At 39.8% G+C, this 16751-nt stretch overlaps 1 protein-coding gene across 3 annotated transcripts in view; it reads right to left on the bottom strand.

The window, feature by feature from the left end:
- The window catches only part of LRRC1 (leucine rich repeat containing 1), a 129510-nt gene that overhangs the window by 93701 nt on the left and 19058 nt on the right, over positions 1 to 16751 (bottom strand). The window contains exon 1 of one of the 3 annotated variants that reach the window (XM_025419052.3): positions 2290 to 2440. The exons of 1 other annotated variant lie outside the window; for it this stretch is intronic. Coding sequence is in view for 1 of the 2 variants with exons in the window: in XM_025419051.3 (XP_025274836.1) it covers positions 2286 to 2297 (12 nt within the window). In the remaining variant the exon portion in view is untranslated. Of the gene's footprint in view, positions 1 to 2285; positions 2441 to 16751 lie in introns of those variants that run through there. One more of the 3 variants, XM_025419051.3, reaches the window with a different exon arrangement.

The raw sequence follows: 16751 nt of genomic DNA, 5'->3' as shown, positions 1-16751 counted from the left end.
AGCTGACACAAAACCAGTAAATTAAACTACAAGGGAGAAAAAGAGAAAATTACAATAAACGAGGCACAAAATGCTACATAAGGATAATAAATGTCTCTTGTCATAAACTACATGTTATGCTCCTTCAGGTTAAATTTTAAGAAGTCAACTAGGGGGCAGCCCGGGTGGCTCAGTGGTTTAGCGCTGTCTTCGGCCCAGGGCCTGATCCTGGAGACCCGGGATCAAGTCCCGCGTCAGGCTCCCTCCGCCTCTTTCTCTGTGTGTCTCTCTCATGAATAAATAAATAAACTCTTTAAAAAATGTGTCTTTAAATAAATAAATAAATAGTCAACTAGGCTGTTTTATGATCAGTCATGCCACACCAATAAGATCAAAGATTTCTATGAATCAGATTCCTATGAAAGGTTCCTATGAATCCATTCATAAGAATGGATTCTTCAGGGAAATTATGTTAGGAATATTGTTTCTGAATTTTCCCAGGAAATACACCAATCTTTGGATCAACAAACAGTTCCTCTGAAGTAACAAGCTCAGCTAAGAAAAGAGATGGGCCCTTGTCTTGAAAGTACAGAATATCTTAGACTGCCCATTAGTTAATGTTTCTCACTTCCTGAAGCAATAAATGGATACCCTCCCTAGTCAACGTTTGATCTTTCTGGATAGCAAGCAAGAAATGGAAGAATTCAGTCACTGACACAGCATTTCAAAAATTAATCTGAGTTACCAGCATACGATCATTCAAGAATGGCACATGACCTTCTAAGGCAACATTTAATGTCACTTTCAGCGTGTACTAATTATAAGTAAAGGGGAAAGAGAAGAAGTGTGTCTCATAGCCGGTAATGCTCAAGATGACCAAATTGTTTTAAACCATTATCAAGAGACCTTCAAGGGTGGAGGGAAGGACCTCACTAACCATGGAGTACATATGGCATTTTGGCATATTGCAGCCATGAACCCGTCTCTAACAAACTGCTCTAGTGGGAGTCATAATGTTACTATATTTAGTTTGGAGAGTTGGTTTCAAGGAATTGCCAAGGTACTTTTCCAGAAGAGGCAGGAGTTCATCATCAAGCAGAATATAGCAGACATTAAAAGAACTAATAACCCAAGTATCAGATACATAACTACTGAAGTCTCACATGACTTCAAACAATTTAAATGTGCAACCTGATGTCTGCAGAAGCTAAGAAGTCAGTGTTAGGGCCTAACCACATTTCAGCCATTTAGAAATATAATGATCACTGCAGGGGATCCCTGGGTGGCTCAGCGGTTTAGTGCCTGCCTTCGGCCCAGGGCGCGGTCCTGGAGTCCGGGGATCGAGTCCCACATTGGGCTCCCTGCATGAAGCCTGCTTCTCCCTCTGCCTGTGTCTCTGCCTCTATGTCTATCATGAATAAATAAATAAAATCTTTTAAAAAAATAATAATGATCACTGCAGAATTTAATAGTGCAGAAGGGATTAACTTGTCCTAAAACATTTTCTACATATTCTAAATACACATGAGCTACAACATACATTTTGGCATTTCCACAATCACATTTTAAGATTAAAATTGTGTGATTTAGTAATTTGGGGAGAAGAGTGTCTCTCCACCTAGGTATGTTTATGTTTCAAAGTATTTATAGCTCCTCTAAGAGAGCAGCCTTGCATCTTCAAACTAAGTCCTCTCTGATTTAAATTTCTCACACACACTAAATTCACACTGTTTCCTACTGGCTGACCAAAACAGTTGTGAAAAGCAAGATGAAATGGAAAAAAAAAATGAGAGTAGACTCCCTAGCAACTCACAAACAGTTATGCAAAAACAAAACAGCTCATGCTGATTGCCACATTTTAGCCCCACAAAATGAACTAAATATTAAATTCTAATATTAATCCAGATGAAGAACCACAAACACAAGGCCTAATTTTGAAAACTTTCTGAATTGCCCTACTGTTTAAGGAACAAGAGAAACCATTAGTGTCCAACTGATTCTGCTCGACTCCCATGGTCTGCAGTTCCATCTGATTAAATGCTAAAGTCTAACAAGTCTGCTTTCTTTGTGATGAGGAAAGGCAAAGCCCTCTCAGAGTCACATCTTTAAGCTGCTCCTTCTGACATTCTTTAAATTTTATTTTTACTGTTTATTTTTACTGTTTACTTAGGTAAGAGGCCAAACTGACATTCCTAGGACTCATTTAATATAAGAATATACACCTCAATTAAAAAAAAAAAAAAAAAAGAATGTACAGCAATAATGGATGGTGGCCTGTGGGCCACACAAAGAACCATTCCACTTACTAACCACAACATCTGTCTAAGGACATGGTTCGTTCATTGTGACAAAGATCTTCAAAAAAGTTCTGGCAGTGTGCTTGTATTGCTGATCTGCTGGTTCCCCGGGATAAAGACTACAAACTAAGAACTCATTCATTCAGTACATCACCTCAAGAATTCTCAGAGTCAGAAATCTCTTTGTGACATGAGATCAATAAGAACATTTGAGAAACATTCAAGAAAAAGGAAATGAGGGAATCCTAAAGGAAATGAACGAATCCCAAAATAAAGTATAAGAGACAACAGCATTCCTTCAGTTCCTGGACTTCCAGGAAATAAGCAACAGCTACCAAGGGTCCAGACAGAATGGCATGAACCATGCTGCATGCAATGTTCTGAGGTAGTTCTGTGTTCCCAAATTTCTGTGCTACTGCTCCAGTCTCCTAATCCCAGCTGAGTGTAGCTTTCAACCCAGATATCTAGAATTCATTTATCTATGTTGTGGTTCACTATACTATATCATCTGTACCAAAGAGGGCTGACCCTGACCTGGAACCACTGCCTCCTTTTCTCCCTGGAATCACCCTCCACAGCCTGGCAATCCTGAGGGATGACTCATCAAGGACTTCTTTGAGGAAAGAATATCTCTTATGTATAGGTTAAAGCAATTTAAAATTAAAATGCAATAAATAAAATAAAATAAAATAAGTTAAATTAAATGCTACATTATATTACTCAGCCATTAGAAAGGATGAATACCTACCATTTGCTTCTATGTGGATGGAACTGGAGGGTATTATGCTGAGTGAAGTAAGTCAATTGGAGGACAATCATCATATGGTTTCAGTCATACGGGGAATATAAGAAATAGTGAAAAGGATTATAAGGGAAAGGAGAGAAAATGAGTGGGAAAAATTAGAGAGGGTGAAAAAACATGGGAGACTCCTAACTCTGGGAAAGGAACAAAGGGTAGTGGAAGGGGAGGGGGGCAGGAGCAATGGGGTGACTGGGTGATGAGCACTGAGGGGGACACATGATAGGATGAGCACTGGGTTATACTATATGCTGGCAAATCAAACTTCAATTAAAAAAAGAAAAAAGAAAATGCTACATTATGAGAGTAGACTTTGAAAAGTCTAATTTCAAGAACTTTCCAACACTTTACTTTTAGTAAAAGCAGCTCTAAAATGCTTCTAATGTGAACTTAGAATTAATGGGAAATGCTTCTAATGTGCCAGGTGCTAGTCTAGGGACTCAGCATACATAATCTCATTTAATCCTGTAACTCTGAGCCGGGCAACCACTTTAATTTCACACAAGTAATGAAATTGGAGCACAGAGAGTTTACATACCTGGACTCAGTTTACATGGGTGTGTCTACCTGTCTATTATAAACAGTAGGGCAAAAAAGCGCTGTGGAATCCAAGGTCTATAATTCCAATTCCCTAATCTACTGGCTGTCTGTGTGATCTCAAATGAGTTGCTTCACGTCCATGCCTCGGCTTCCTCATCTGTAAAAGGGGGTAATAATAGCATCTATTTCTCACAGATCTGTAGTGATAATTATATGAGCGAATACAGGTAAAGTGTTTAGAACAGTGCCTGGCTGGCATGTGAGAAATGCTTAATAAATGTTAGCTATAATGACTCTTGCATAGCCACATAACACACCCTCCTACATATCCAAGTTAGTAAGACTCTTCAAATGTAAGACCTTTAGATCCAATGATAAATCCTGTTGCCTCTGGAGTATACAGGTAGGACAGAGCTCAATGCTGAACAAGAATGTCAATACATTTGAAGACTTCTTTCATTTTCAAAAGCAGAGAAGGACCACAAACAAAAAGGCATTATACACATAAATCAACAGATGGCTGGGGCCAAAAGTTTAAAGAGCCTCAGGAAAAGACCTAAGTATGAGCTAGCAAGTCCAGTAATCCACATTCTATCAAGTACTTGAGCTACTATCCAAACACAGCAAGTAAATTCAAAACAACTGTTTCATCAAATCATTAGAAACAAAATAAAGCAAAAAAGTAAACTGAAACTTACATGAAAGAGCTGTATTCGGGGAAGTTCAGTAACCTAGATAGTGCTTAGCTAGCTAATCAAGACTTAGGGTGGGTCTGACCTGGGCACAAAAGAAACACACAGTGGGAGGGGACCAGACAGCTGGAAGGTCTGACCTAGAGTAAGGGCTGAGTACATCAGAGACCGCTGGGCAGCCCACAGCTCCCATGACAGACAGGCTCAGCACCACAGGATGCTGCCCTGAGGCAGGACTCCTCTAGTTCTGGCCCTGCACAAGATGGCAAACGGACTCAACTAGATCCCTGAACTCCCTTCCAGTGCTAACAGTCATTGATTCTAATTATGAAAAAGGAAGGGAAGAAAGCAGGTGACACAGATTACCCATGTTCTTTTCCTTGGCCTTTAAAATGAGAGCTTCCAACTCTCAAATGGGTTATGTTCCAAATTGCCATTTGTAGGTCACAGGTGGAAACTAAGAATGCACGTCCATATGCATAGGAACATTACTCGCCCCCAACCAGTACAAACGTGTCCTCTCAAAGCTTTCCAACGGCTATCCACTAGTTCCAGAATGAAGTAGAAACTCAATTTCATATTCAGGGAGCTCTTAACCTGGGTATCCTCTATACTATCAACATTTTTGTAGCTTTTGACAGCTTATAAAGTGCTTCCTTATATGTCATGCCACCAGAAGAACCACCCAGTGAGCAGTCAGTCATTGGGAATTGAACTTTAGAAAGGCAACATGGCACATAAAGCCACACCCATACCCAGCCTGTCTGGCTTGCAAGTCCAGCATCCTGTCCTGTCTACCATTTGCCCCACAACTGCCCCAGTGGTCATTCTAAGTTCAGCTCCCACACCCACAGACCTATGCACCCCATGCTCTAGCCCCAGTGAATCACTTACCATGTATCATGCCTTTACTGTCCCAAACACCCTTTTCCACTACCAACATCTTAATCTCTTTATAACATTACAACCTCTCTCAAGCCTCTTTACCCAATTACCTAGGCAAAATTAAAACTGTTCCTCCAAAGCATTTTGTCTGTGCTCCTCCACTAGACGAATAAGCCCCTGTGGTAATAAACCATAACAACCACACTACTGTGTCTCTTGGAACACTTACCACAGTTCTACTACACAATAAATATCCAATGCACAGTTGTCCAGTGAAGTGGCCTAACACTATTTTGTCTGTTTTTTTTTATTAAAATATTTACTAGAAAATGAATGCTAAGTTCTAATTCAAGATATTTAGAGTATATCTATGGTCTGTAAGCCACACCAACCCCATACCCCCAACCTCCAGTCAGGAAACAGGGAGGAGGGGGTGCAGCTCTTGTGTCAGAATGGAGAGCACCAAACACTTCAAATTTTAAGAATTTCTGGGCAAATTGTTAAGTATATGGATTTCTAGGCCCCACCTCAGACTTGTTAATGCACCATCTTCAGGAGGAAGGGCTTGGTGATCTGATAGTTTAACCAGTGCTCCCAGTTAATTCTTTTGATCAAGCAAGTTTTGGAAACACTGGCTTTGACTACTGGGTTTTGATCCTGGCTGCCTATTAGAACCACAAAAGTATATCTTGCCTGAGATAAGGCCAGGGTTAAACCATACAATCATTGCAGGGGCAATATAGTCCCTAAGAGGATGAAAATTAATGGTTGGGTATTTTTAAAGTCTTGGCTATTACAATGGTCTGTGGTTCATAGCACATCTGTGGCATTAAAATTTTATGATGGAAGGTGCAATTAGGCAAAATATGTCTAAAGAGGCTCCTGTGAGGTGGGGGGGGGGTGGAAGCAAAGGAGGGCCAAGAGGCTGATAAAGAAAATAAGGTTGAGAAACACTAGCTTAAAGTAATGACAAATGTGAACAGCTCTTGAAATGTGCATACAGTAGGATTTTCCCTTTGCCCCACATGTTTGTCCTACAGTTGCTCTGAATTAAAGATCTGCTAACTGAGGGGCAAGTCAAACATGATGTGGGCTTGAATGTGGGAGCCTGACGATATATGAGCACCTTCAGAACAATGCACCTTATCAAATACAAGCTTTCATGAATACAATGAAATTTTACTCAGCCATCAAGAAAATGAAATCTTGCCATTTGCAACGACATGGATGGAACTGGAGGGTATCTTGCTAAGCAAAATAAGTCAGAGAAAGACAATTTTCACATGACCTCACTCATATGACAAACCATAAGAGACTCAATCATAAGGCAAAAATTAAGGGCTGCTGGAGGGGAGGGGGCTGAGGAGATGGGGTAACTGGATGATGGACATTAAGGAGGGCATGTGATGTAATGAGCACTGGGTATTATATAAGACTGATGAATCGTTGAACTCTACCTCTGAAACTAACAATACATTATATGTTAATTGAATTTAAATAAAATATAAATAAATAAAGCTTTTAATATATTATCCATGGCAATTGAGAATTTTTTATTCTCCTTTTTTTTAAAAAAAAAAGATTTTATTTATTTATTCATGAGAGACACACAGAGACAGAGACAGGCAGAGGGAGAAGCAGGGTCCATGCAGGAAGCCCAATGCAAGACTCGATCCCAGGACCCCAGGATCACACCTCAAGCTGAAATGAAAGCAGACACAACCACTACGCCACCCGGGCCTCCCCTTTATTCTCCTTTTGCAATCTTAGGCCAGAGTGTGGTTGGACATCCCTTCTCATTTCAAACTGGCTTATGTTTAGGGTATAGGAGCCCTATACCCTAAACATAAATCAAAATGAGGCTCTAGGCTGGGAGATGGTGTAGCTTCTTTAGGTTTAAATTTTTAAAAATCCAGATGCATTTCACAGTGGGTCCTTCCCAAGACACATGGTCTGGCCAGATGTAGTGATCAGGAGACCAAAAGAGGGATGAATGTACAACCCGGATGCTATACGAAGATCACACCTGAGCAAGCGTACATGTACATTTGCAGGCAGAATGTCAGCAGGAGGGGGTGGCAGCCCCAGATGGAAAGAATTGTCATCACAGATGAGCAAGGAGAAGAAATGGAACTGTGATCATGCTCTTCCTCTGCTTGAAAAATCCTTCAGGACAGGTAGCCAGTAAGTTGCTCAAAGGCGTAGAAGCCAGCAACAACTAGACAAGGGGAGCACAAGAATGCAGGCAATAAAAAAGTATATATGCCATAAAAAACAGAAAGTAGATCAACAGAATATAAAAATCCTAATTTTAAAATAGCTTAAAGACGATCTAGTCTAGGATCCCAGAGGCTGGCCCATCTCCTGCCCCCCACCCGCCCCTGCAAACCAGTTCTTAGTCTACTGCATAAGCCTCAGATTCCCAGACTCCACCCTCAGGGAGTTTGAGTTCGCAGTGGGCTGATGCACACTGGTTTATAAAGTTATCCAGGTGATTCTGATGAACAGCCAAGTCCTGCTTTTATAAACAAAGAACCCAACTCCCATCCTATTTATAATGGTCTTCCATCTCCCTCAATGACTACTGCTCCATTTCAGAATACTCAGTACAATTTCTAATGCTATTTGGCCAAAAAAATTCTTTGTTTTTGAAGCCGCTATCAACTTACCCAGTTTCAATACCTCCAGAGACAGAAAGCATACCTATAATGTTTATAAGACTCCCTATTTCCCACACCAATGACTTGTCTGCCAATTCCCAGCGGTAATTTTCAAAACTGTGGCAGTACAGAGAGCTCACTGAACAGCAGAGGTTGAGACTCACATGGCATCCAGGCTCCTCAGCACTAAGAGGACTGACTGGCTGCCCAAATTAGCAGGCTCCTATATAAGCACATTTTTAAGGCAAGGCAGCCAAATTTTGAACCTGGTTACTTTTCAAACATTTCCTCCTCCATGTAGACCCAGAAAACCCTACATTCAAACCCGACTATAGATTCAAGATTTGGAACCTACAATCATTATGAAGCATTCCTAAAAACCACACAAACCAAATGTCTAAGGAAAACTTCATGCACCGTCGTCTCCAACTTTTTGCCAGGCAAAAGTTAGTACTTCCCAGGATACTAGAACATGCTCAGTACAGAATCACACAGCCTAATGGCAAAATTTGGTCACAACCCACAAAGAGCTGAAAGTGAGTCAGGAGAGAAGATGTGCAGGGAACATCAAGTCAAATGGCCTATGAATATTTGAAGGCTTGTCATATGGTCAAAGAATTGGACTTGCTTGGTATGGCCTGGGAGCAGGAAAAAAGGAAGAAAAATGTCCCTCTATATATTGAGCTAAAATGTGACAGAGTCCTCTGGGAATAGAGTGAACCCTCTGTGCAAATACAGGTCAGGTAACTACTTTGTATGGTTTTATGAAGGAAACTGATGAATCAGAAGGATGGTTCATCTAGAAAGTGCCTTCTTGACCCTAAGATTCTACAAGCACCATTTCCTTACATATTCTCCTCCTCCCACTCAAAATTTACAAAGGTTCTTAGATAACAGCTTGTGATATGCACTTTGGCCTATAATTAACTAGCACCAAGTACAGTATTTGCAAGAAACAGCAAAGCAATCTACAGGTTATCTGGGGTCAGAAGACAGCATCCAAAATTCAAGTTAGAACATGATGTCACATCCCCTGGAGAACTAGAAGAAAAAAGAGGAAGGCCTGAATATAAAAATAACAAAATAGTATTACTTTTCTTGAATACTGGAAGGAGGGAGAAAAGAGTGAGGCAAACAGTATCATCAACTTGGCTTTTTATGAGGATATATGCTGTAATACATTAAGTTCTTTATATCCTTCCTTGTGAGTTATAAAGAACTTTAAAATACGGAACTTTAATTGAGTCTTATCAATATTTTCCATGCTAATAGAAGCTCTTGTTCCATTTTTAAATTTAAAAAGTAAGCCTTCTAGATGAGAACACTGTGAGCTGGAAAAGACATATCTGAGTGAAGTGAACCTCAGAGAACAAATGACCATAGCTTAGCTCTGATCACACTGGAGATCAGGGAAGATGGAGAATTTGGGAAACCATAAAGTTTGAACCTGGGAGATGAATCTTAGCATCCAATCTATTTTTGTGTATTTGTGGTGGCTGAGCTGCAAGAGTGAAAGAATGCATCATACATCAGGTTTTGCTTAAACATCCCTCCCCAAGCACATGAAAGGCTCAGCCCCTAACTGGCCTCAGCCTTCCCTACTGATGGGAATGAGTTCACATCTCCCTGGAATACACATGTGGATCAAAAGTCTGCAAGAACAAGATATCACAGGGAATGAATTCTCCATGAAGCCAATATTCCCTTGCATTATGAAGAAGCATATGCCACCAGGACCCAGAATGAAAAAAAAAAAAAATGGAATGAGAGAGAATTCAGTTACAGTCAATGAGATTTCAGAACTTTGCCAGCAACAGGGAGGAGACCATTTGTCTAATAATCCTGAGTGAACCACAATCAAAATGTGAACCAACTGCTCCATTGTCCATGCATCTAGCAGGACCTACCTACTAGCCCAGCAACCATACAATCACTGAAAACTTGCCCTCCCTGGCAACCTTTAGGAAGATACACTTTCACTGCTCTCAGTCACTTGCTTAGGAGGATAATGGGAATGCCAACAACATTCCAGGCTACAGAAAGATTGGTAGAATAAACCTCATCTTATTTTGCCCTGACCTCTTTCATTCCAAGGGTTTACTTGAATGAGTGAGCTTTCTCTGGCTTTTTGTGGGCCTTTATTTTGGTGTTTGAACACTCAAGAGGCGAGTTTTAACCACATTCTTTGGTCTCCCTCTGGCATCTGAGCCTTTGCTATTGCTGTATCCTCCCCAACTCCTCTGCAATTTTCCTCCCTCGATAGCTGTGTTCTTCTTGTCAAGGATCTGTACTCCTTACTGGCCACCTGACATTTTAACAGTCGATGAGCTATTCTTACAGGACCTAGAAATATACTGCTGGGGGAAGAACAAAGAGAAAGTGGTATTTCAATTCATGACAAGTGTAGTAATTATATTTCCTTTAACAAATTTATTTCAAAATAATCATTGACAAAGCCTAAACGCTTTTGACTGGCCCCATTCAAAAAGGGGGTGGGGACAATTTCACACTATATATATATTTTTTAGTTTTTAAAACAGCCTACCATAAAAAATAAAAAATAAAAAATAAAATAAAACAGCCTACCATGAGAAAGCAAAGCATTAACCCTGACATGTTTCCAAAGTCAATCTTGCAATGCAGCATCAATGTCATGAGCCAGAGCAGTTAACTGGGGAGGTAAAAAAGCCTCCTTTCCAGACATCTGCACAGAATCTGGGAAAGGCTACTAAGGTGCAGTAACCTGAGAAGGAATAGAAAGAATGTATTAAAAACTTAAAGGCAATGATTACTTCTTAGATAGCCATCAAGACCATCCAATGTTCTCAGAGTAAATGAGGATACAAAATGGAAATCCCATGCACCTCAAAGTGCAGTGGGGGCTCTCAATGATGGGCCCCATGGAGTCTGTGAGTTGGGTGACTCAGCCTTTAGGCATACAAAGCACAAGGCCAGGATACTTTGAAGGGCACTCAAAAAATGCTTTCATTTAAGGTCAAAAGAAAAGAAAATGAATATAATTAACAATGAATCCAGTCTGAATTTTGTCTATCACAGTCACAAAATATGACCAGTAATAATTTCATGGAAGAAAGGGCCCATGAAGGCAATGTGCCTATGCTAGGACCCAGGAGAGTGGTTACTCAGCTCTTTCTATAGAGAAAAAGCAGATGCCAGCGAGTTTCTCAGGGTCCAAGGCAGATGCGTGAGAATCTACAGGCATTCAAATGATGTACGCCATTAACACAAATGATTTTCCGCAGTGAAAGCTAAACAGTGAACTCTATTATAAAATGCACAAAGTAAAGGGGAAAAAATAACTTCTGCTTTCAATTGTTCAAAGAAAGCTTGGTACAAGTGACAGATTCTTAAGTGTTCTCTAAATGATAGAAAATAAGCTCTGACATCAGAAGAAAGAACAAATAAGTCAAAAGATCCTTAAGGAGACCCTTTTATGTAATAATAATGTTGGCTTTCGAGGAGCCTGGATGGCTAAGTCAGTTAAAGTCTGCCTTCAGCTCCGGGTCATGACTCTGAGGTCCTGAGATTGAGCCCAGCATCAGGCTCCCTGATCGTTGGGAAGTCTGCTTCTCTGTCTGCCCCTCTGCCTCACTTGTGCTCACACACACTCTCTCTCTTTCAAATAAATAAAATCTTTTAAAAAAAAATAGTGTTGACTTTATAGTGTGTTGTCTTATTCTTTTCTCCTGTGGTCACATCTACTTCATTTTAAAATAGTATTCTTGCCCAACTGTGATTTTACTATATGTACACTTCAACGTATTGCCCTTTCTTTGTACAATATGACATCATGAATAATTTCCTATATCCTTACATGAAGCACCTGGAATTCACCAAAGTCTACGACAATACCTCCTATGGCTTTCTGGACAAAATGGAGAGCCAGAGCAGAAAAATAAAATAGAGGACTCAAAACTGTTCAAATAATCAAAGTCAACTCAAAGCATGCTCACCAGTGGGCTCATTATCTACCTGTTGGACCAACTATGGGGGTATGATCCAGGGCCTCACACTGTTCAGTGTTTTAACTAATGAATTTAAGACACTAATACTCATCAGCAGTGTGCCTACTATTTGCAAAACTCTGTATTACATGTTTTTCACGTATGGACTTACTTTACCCTCATAATAAGCTTGTCGAGATAAAGATTTTCCCATTTTGTACTAAGGAAAGAGTATGGGGATGGAAGTTCAAGGAGCGTGAATGACTTCCGAAGGTCAAAATCAGCAAAGAGTGGAATAGAAGCCCCAGTTCCATTTCCAGCTCCTACCTTCTTTCCATTCAATGGCACTTTTATTCCATTTTCAGGGTTCCTGAAACTAGTAAGTTAAATAAAAATCAGATGGAAAAAGATCTCTTTATAGGCAGTTATCATAGAGCTAATACGCTAATCTAATGAGATTAAAGTATGATGTCTTACAATTGGATCCGAGAAAACTTAAAATTCTGTACAGAATAATGGAGACTTGACACAAAACCAGCATGTGTGAACAAAGCTTGGGATGGGTTTACCTATAAAGCTCAATGTAAGTCTAAGAGTGGTTTACCAAAGGTGCACACACTAACTAAACTATAAACTCATTATGAATCCAATAATAATGGAGTATGCATTTATATGCTTTAGGGCCACATTCATAAAAGTATTAATGCCCAGAATGAAGGGATAGGATTTTGCTGGTATATCTCATTTGGGATATCACATTTTAAAATGTTTTGGCAAAAAATAACATCTCTGTAAAGGCATAACCTGGAAAAATTAATGAACTAGAAATTTTTAATTGAATATGAGACTATATAGAAGTGGGGGTAAGTAGATTCAAGGACAGAGAGGATGGTGGCATACATTGCTTCAAACACACAGAGCCCCCTCTGCCCTCACCTTCCGTAAGACTTTATATTTCTTTGGTCCATGCCCTGGGAGGTTTTGCACTCCTTTACAGATGTATGAGCAGATACAGTACCTTCTCAATCCAAGACTAAAAAAATTAAGATTCTGGTAATAGCAATTTAGCTTTCTCCCCCCAGAGCTTACTTTATACCCATTCAAGTCATCATTTAGGCACTTCTGTAAAGAGAGAGCGGGGACGCCATTTCTTTAAGTACTTTTCAAGGCCCCATTGAATGGCATCTACCTCCCACTCCTTCCTGCCAGAAACATGAATCCAGGGAAGGATAAGAAGATAAATGTGACGGGCAACAAAGGAATGTGTTGAGACGTAAACCCGGAAAAGATATCTGAACATCATTTCTCCAAACTGTCTTTCCCTTATTAACCCTCAGCATCTCATCACTTCCACTGAACTCACTTTTCTGGCAAGATACTCCAGTTACTGTCTGACTCTCACCTGTCTCTCTCTTCCATAACTCTCAGCAATTCTGTTTTCTGATCTTACAGGGCTTTAACCCAGCCTCTGATCATTCCCCACATGGGTCACTACTGCCACTTCTCCAGCCTCTCCACCTGCAGTGCAGCTAACTGGGAAATCCTCCATGGTGCTGTTTGCTGCTACTGGCGGGGTCGGCGCCCTCCCTGGCGGCTTCAAACTCCAGATGCATGGGCTGCACAAAGCATTTAGCTGCCCTACATGAGTTCCGACGCTCTGCCTCAGATGACTCAGACCTCAGAAGATAAAAACCTTTACAAAATAAGATTAAGTCAGGATTGAAGTACCCACTGCCACTTCATAGAAGGAGTGAAAGGAAGTAGACCTGGAAATCACTTCTTTGACCATGATACCTATTCCACCAGGAAAAATTCAAGGGTATATTCAAAAAAGAAGGAGAAGAAGAAACAATTTAGAAAGTGTTTTTGACTTAATTCCTCCCTTCTCTCTCTTTCCGCATGTTTATCACATCACACATAAATATGCAGGCACATGGTCACACAGAGTTTATCACTGTTCTGGAAAAAGGAGATACTGTACAATGTAATCTGCATCTTTCTTCTCTTACAAAATGATATATCGAGAAAGTTCCTCCGTGACAACTAATTAATAAATTAGATCTAACCTCATCTTTGTAAGGATTGTACCACAGTCATGGCACATATGTATCACAGTTTATTCAACCATTTCTCTGACAGCACTCATTTTATTTCCTTTCCTTTTTTTCCCTTTGTTCATTTTCCTTTTTTTGTTTGTTTCTCTTTTGCCACCACCAGAATGCATTAATAAAAATCCTTCCATATATATTTTGGCACACTGGTATTTCTATTTTTAAAACAGAATGCCAGAACTGGAACTGCTGGGCTTGATTTTTCAATTTTAATAGATATTGCTGAGCACGCCTTCCAAAAGGGCCATTTCACTCACATATCCACCATTACCCTACATCCCAGCTGCAGGTTTTTAAAAGATAATTTGTATTAATGCTTGTATATCCACAAACTGTCTCTGGAAAGATACAAAGTAATAGAAAAGCAGCTTTCCCGTCCAAAGAGGAGTGCAGGACAGGGAAACAGGGAAGAGACACCCACTTTCCACTACACATACTTTTTATACTGTCTTAATGTTTTATCGTGTCCATATATTACAGGTTCAAAATATAAAATGCTCTTTAAAATATTAGTAGATGTTTCAAAGAAAATAAATATTGATCTTATGGCAATGGCTCTATGTAACTAAATGTTGTGAAGTTAAAATGCATGGAATTCATTTTAAATAATCCTTTTGGAGTACCTATGTTGCTCTAGATTTTAGGGATATAAAAATTACGGCAGCCCCTTCCCTCAAGGAACTCAGAGTCCAGTAAAGAAAAAGACCAGTATGCAACATCCACAATGCCAGGTGGCAACTAAGATGCTCAGGGTGAAAGATGCCTTTAGGTTTGTTCAGGAGCCAGGAACTGGCATGCAGGTGAGGCATTAGACAATCACTACCTCTGGTTTATGAGTGACTTTTTTTTTTCTGCCTCTTTAAATATCTCTGTGTTTGTCAAGGTTTCAAAATGGGCATCAATATCACTCCCAAATTTGGGGCTAAAAAAAATTACAACCCCTCAAAATCAGTTGCCAAAATCAAAAATATCAACCCAAATGAATTTTTTTAGCTTAAAAGTTGAAGCACTAATTAAAATCCTGGCTATTTCTGTCTTAACTAATGTGCTATCATGTTTTTAAAGGCAGAAGATTGCTGGATTTTTAGAGGCTGTTCAGGCTGTTGCAGATTCACAAGAAGTAGTCAAAGAATCAGAAAAAAGAGGTGTCATTGTGTCTCTTATCTTTCCCTCTAGTCCACATGAGATTACTTATAAAGAAAACATTTAGTTTACAAAGTATCCTGGAAAATATTTTAAAATCTTATCCTTGGGAAGAAGGAACTGTAATAAGCTATTTATATAGTCTACCATAATAAAGCTATATTCAAAAGCAGTAGCTACAAGGTTAGCATTATTTTGATTTTGGTGACTCAAAATGAACATAAAAAAGGCTTTTCAGAGATTTCTATAGTCCCTGAGCACTTAGAATTTCCATCTCTGATTTCTGTTTCCCCACGTGTTTCTTTTTATTAAGATTCAAGGGCCTGTAGGGAGAGGGATCATGGGGATCAATTCCTAAAACATAGCTATACATTCTGTCAGGTAACAAACACAGAAGCATTACCATATAATAAGAACATAAACCTAGCATCTATTTTGTAGTCCAAGGCTAAATTATCCCAATATAATTACCAAGCCAAGAATGAGGAAATATACCAAACAAAAAAAAATGTGCCCTTTGGTACCATGCTCACCATAATTTGTATGCTAAAAATATCTAATAGCCCAGCGTCAAAGGCATTGAAGATTAAAGCTTCTTCTGCTTTAAAACTGCTTCGAAACTAGAATTACATTAGGCACACCTTCATGCATTTGCCAAGAGAGCTCATGTTATAAAAGCAGAACTTTCAATTAAAATTTTAAATGATTAGCAAAGAGAAGTATGTAAAGTTGTTCCACTTCAAAAGTTACAAAGGGAAGATGAAAACGAAAAACAGCAACATGCTTGGGTACTCGTGAAACATGCTTATACCCTAGATACAGGAAGTGTTTTGTTTTGACAGCACCGTGGGCCAAAAAGCAGGGCATTATTTTTCAGTGCTAACATTAAAAACAAATAAGAATAAAACATTCTGTAAAAACTGGCCTGCCTGTCTTCCAGGAAGATTAAGATCATGTTGGCCAAGACAAAATGTTTCACAGGGGACCAATGACTATGCACAGTGCACCCTGTCTTCAGGTTCCTGTGGTCACAGGGGAAAGAGAACTTAACCTAGATCTGTCAATTGAAAACTGACACCCTAATTTCCCTATAGGTGCAATAAAGCGGAGGCCATCTTTATAGTATGGAGAGTCCCTGGGCCTTAGCAGGGCAGGTCTATAGGCCACTGTCACTACATTTCAGTGACCTGAGGGGACAGGATGAGACCAGAGCTAGGGCTCAAACAGCTCCTGAGGACAAGCTCAGCTGTGTGTGTGTGTGGGTTTGGGGGGGGCGGGGTATGTATGTACATGCAAGTACATAAGAGGAAGAGGTCCTAAGGTACGGGCCTAAGGTACAGTGTAAGAGACAACAAGAGAGAGGCAAATCTCGTGTTATGAACTTGGAACTACAGGCTGTACCATAACCACCAGCATGAAGCAGAACATAGTGGCAGCCATCACCCATGTGCCCCACATAAGTCCTCTAAACTCTAAAACACAAGAAAAAAGTATTAAGTGGGATCCTTATCCTCAGGGGTTAGTTTAGTCATATACTCCCTCTGATGAATATGCCAGTTCAGAGTATCCTTTATTTCCAACAATAGGTAATTAACATAATATGTGCCCGACAGAGCTGGGCGCTTTATGTATTGTAACTGCATCCCACATAATACCCTCCCCCTTGGAACTATCACCATT

Source organism: Canis lupus, chromosome 12 (assembly GCF_003254725.2).
Source record: "Canis lupus dingo isolate Sandy chromosome 12, ASM325472v2, whole genome shotgun sequence".
Lineage (NCBI taxonomy): Eukaryota > Metazoa > Chordata > Mammalia > Carnivora > Canidae > Canis > Canis lupus.
Note: the sequence above shows the minus strand (reverse complement) of the source record. Positions and strands in the feature narration are given on the sequence as shown.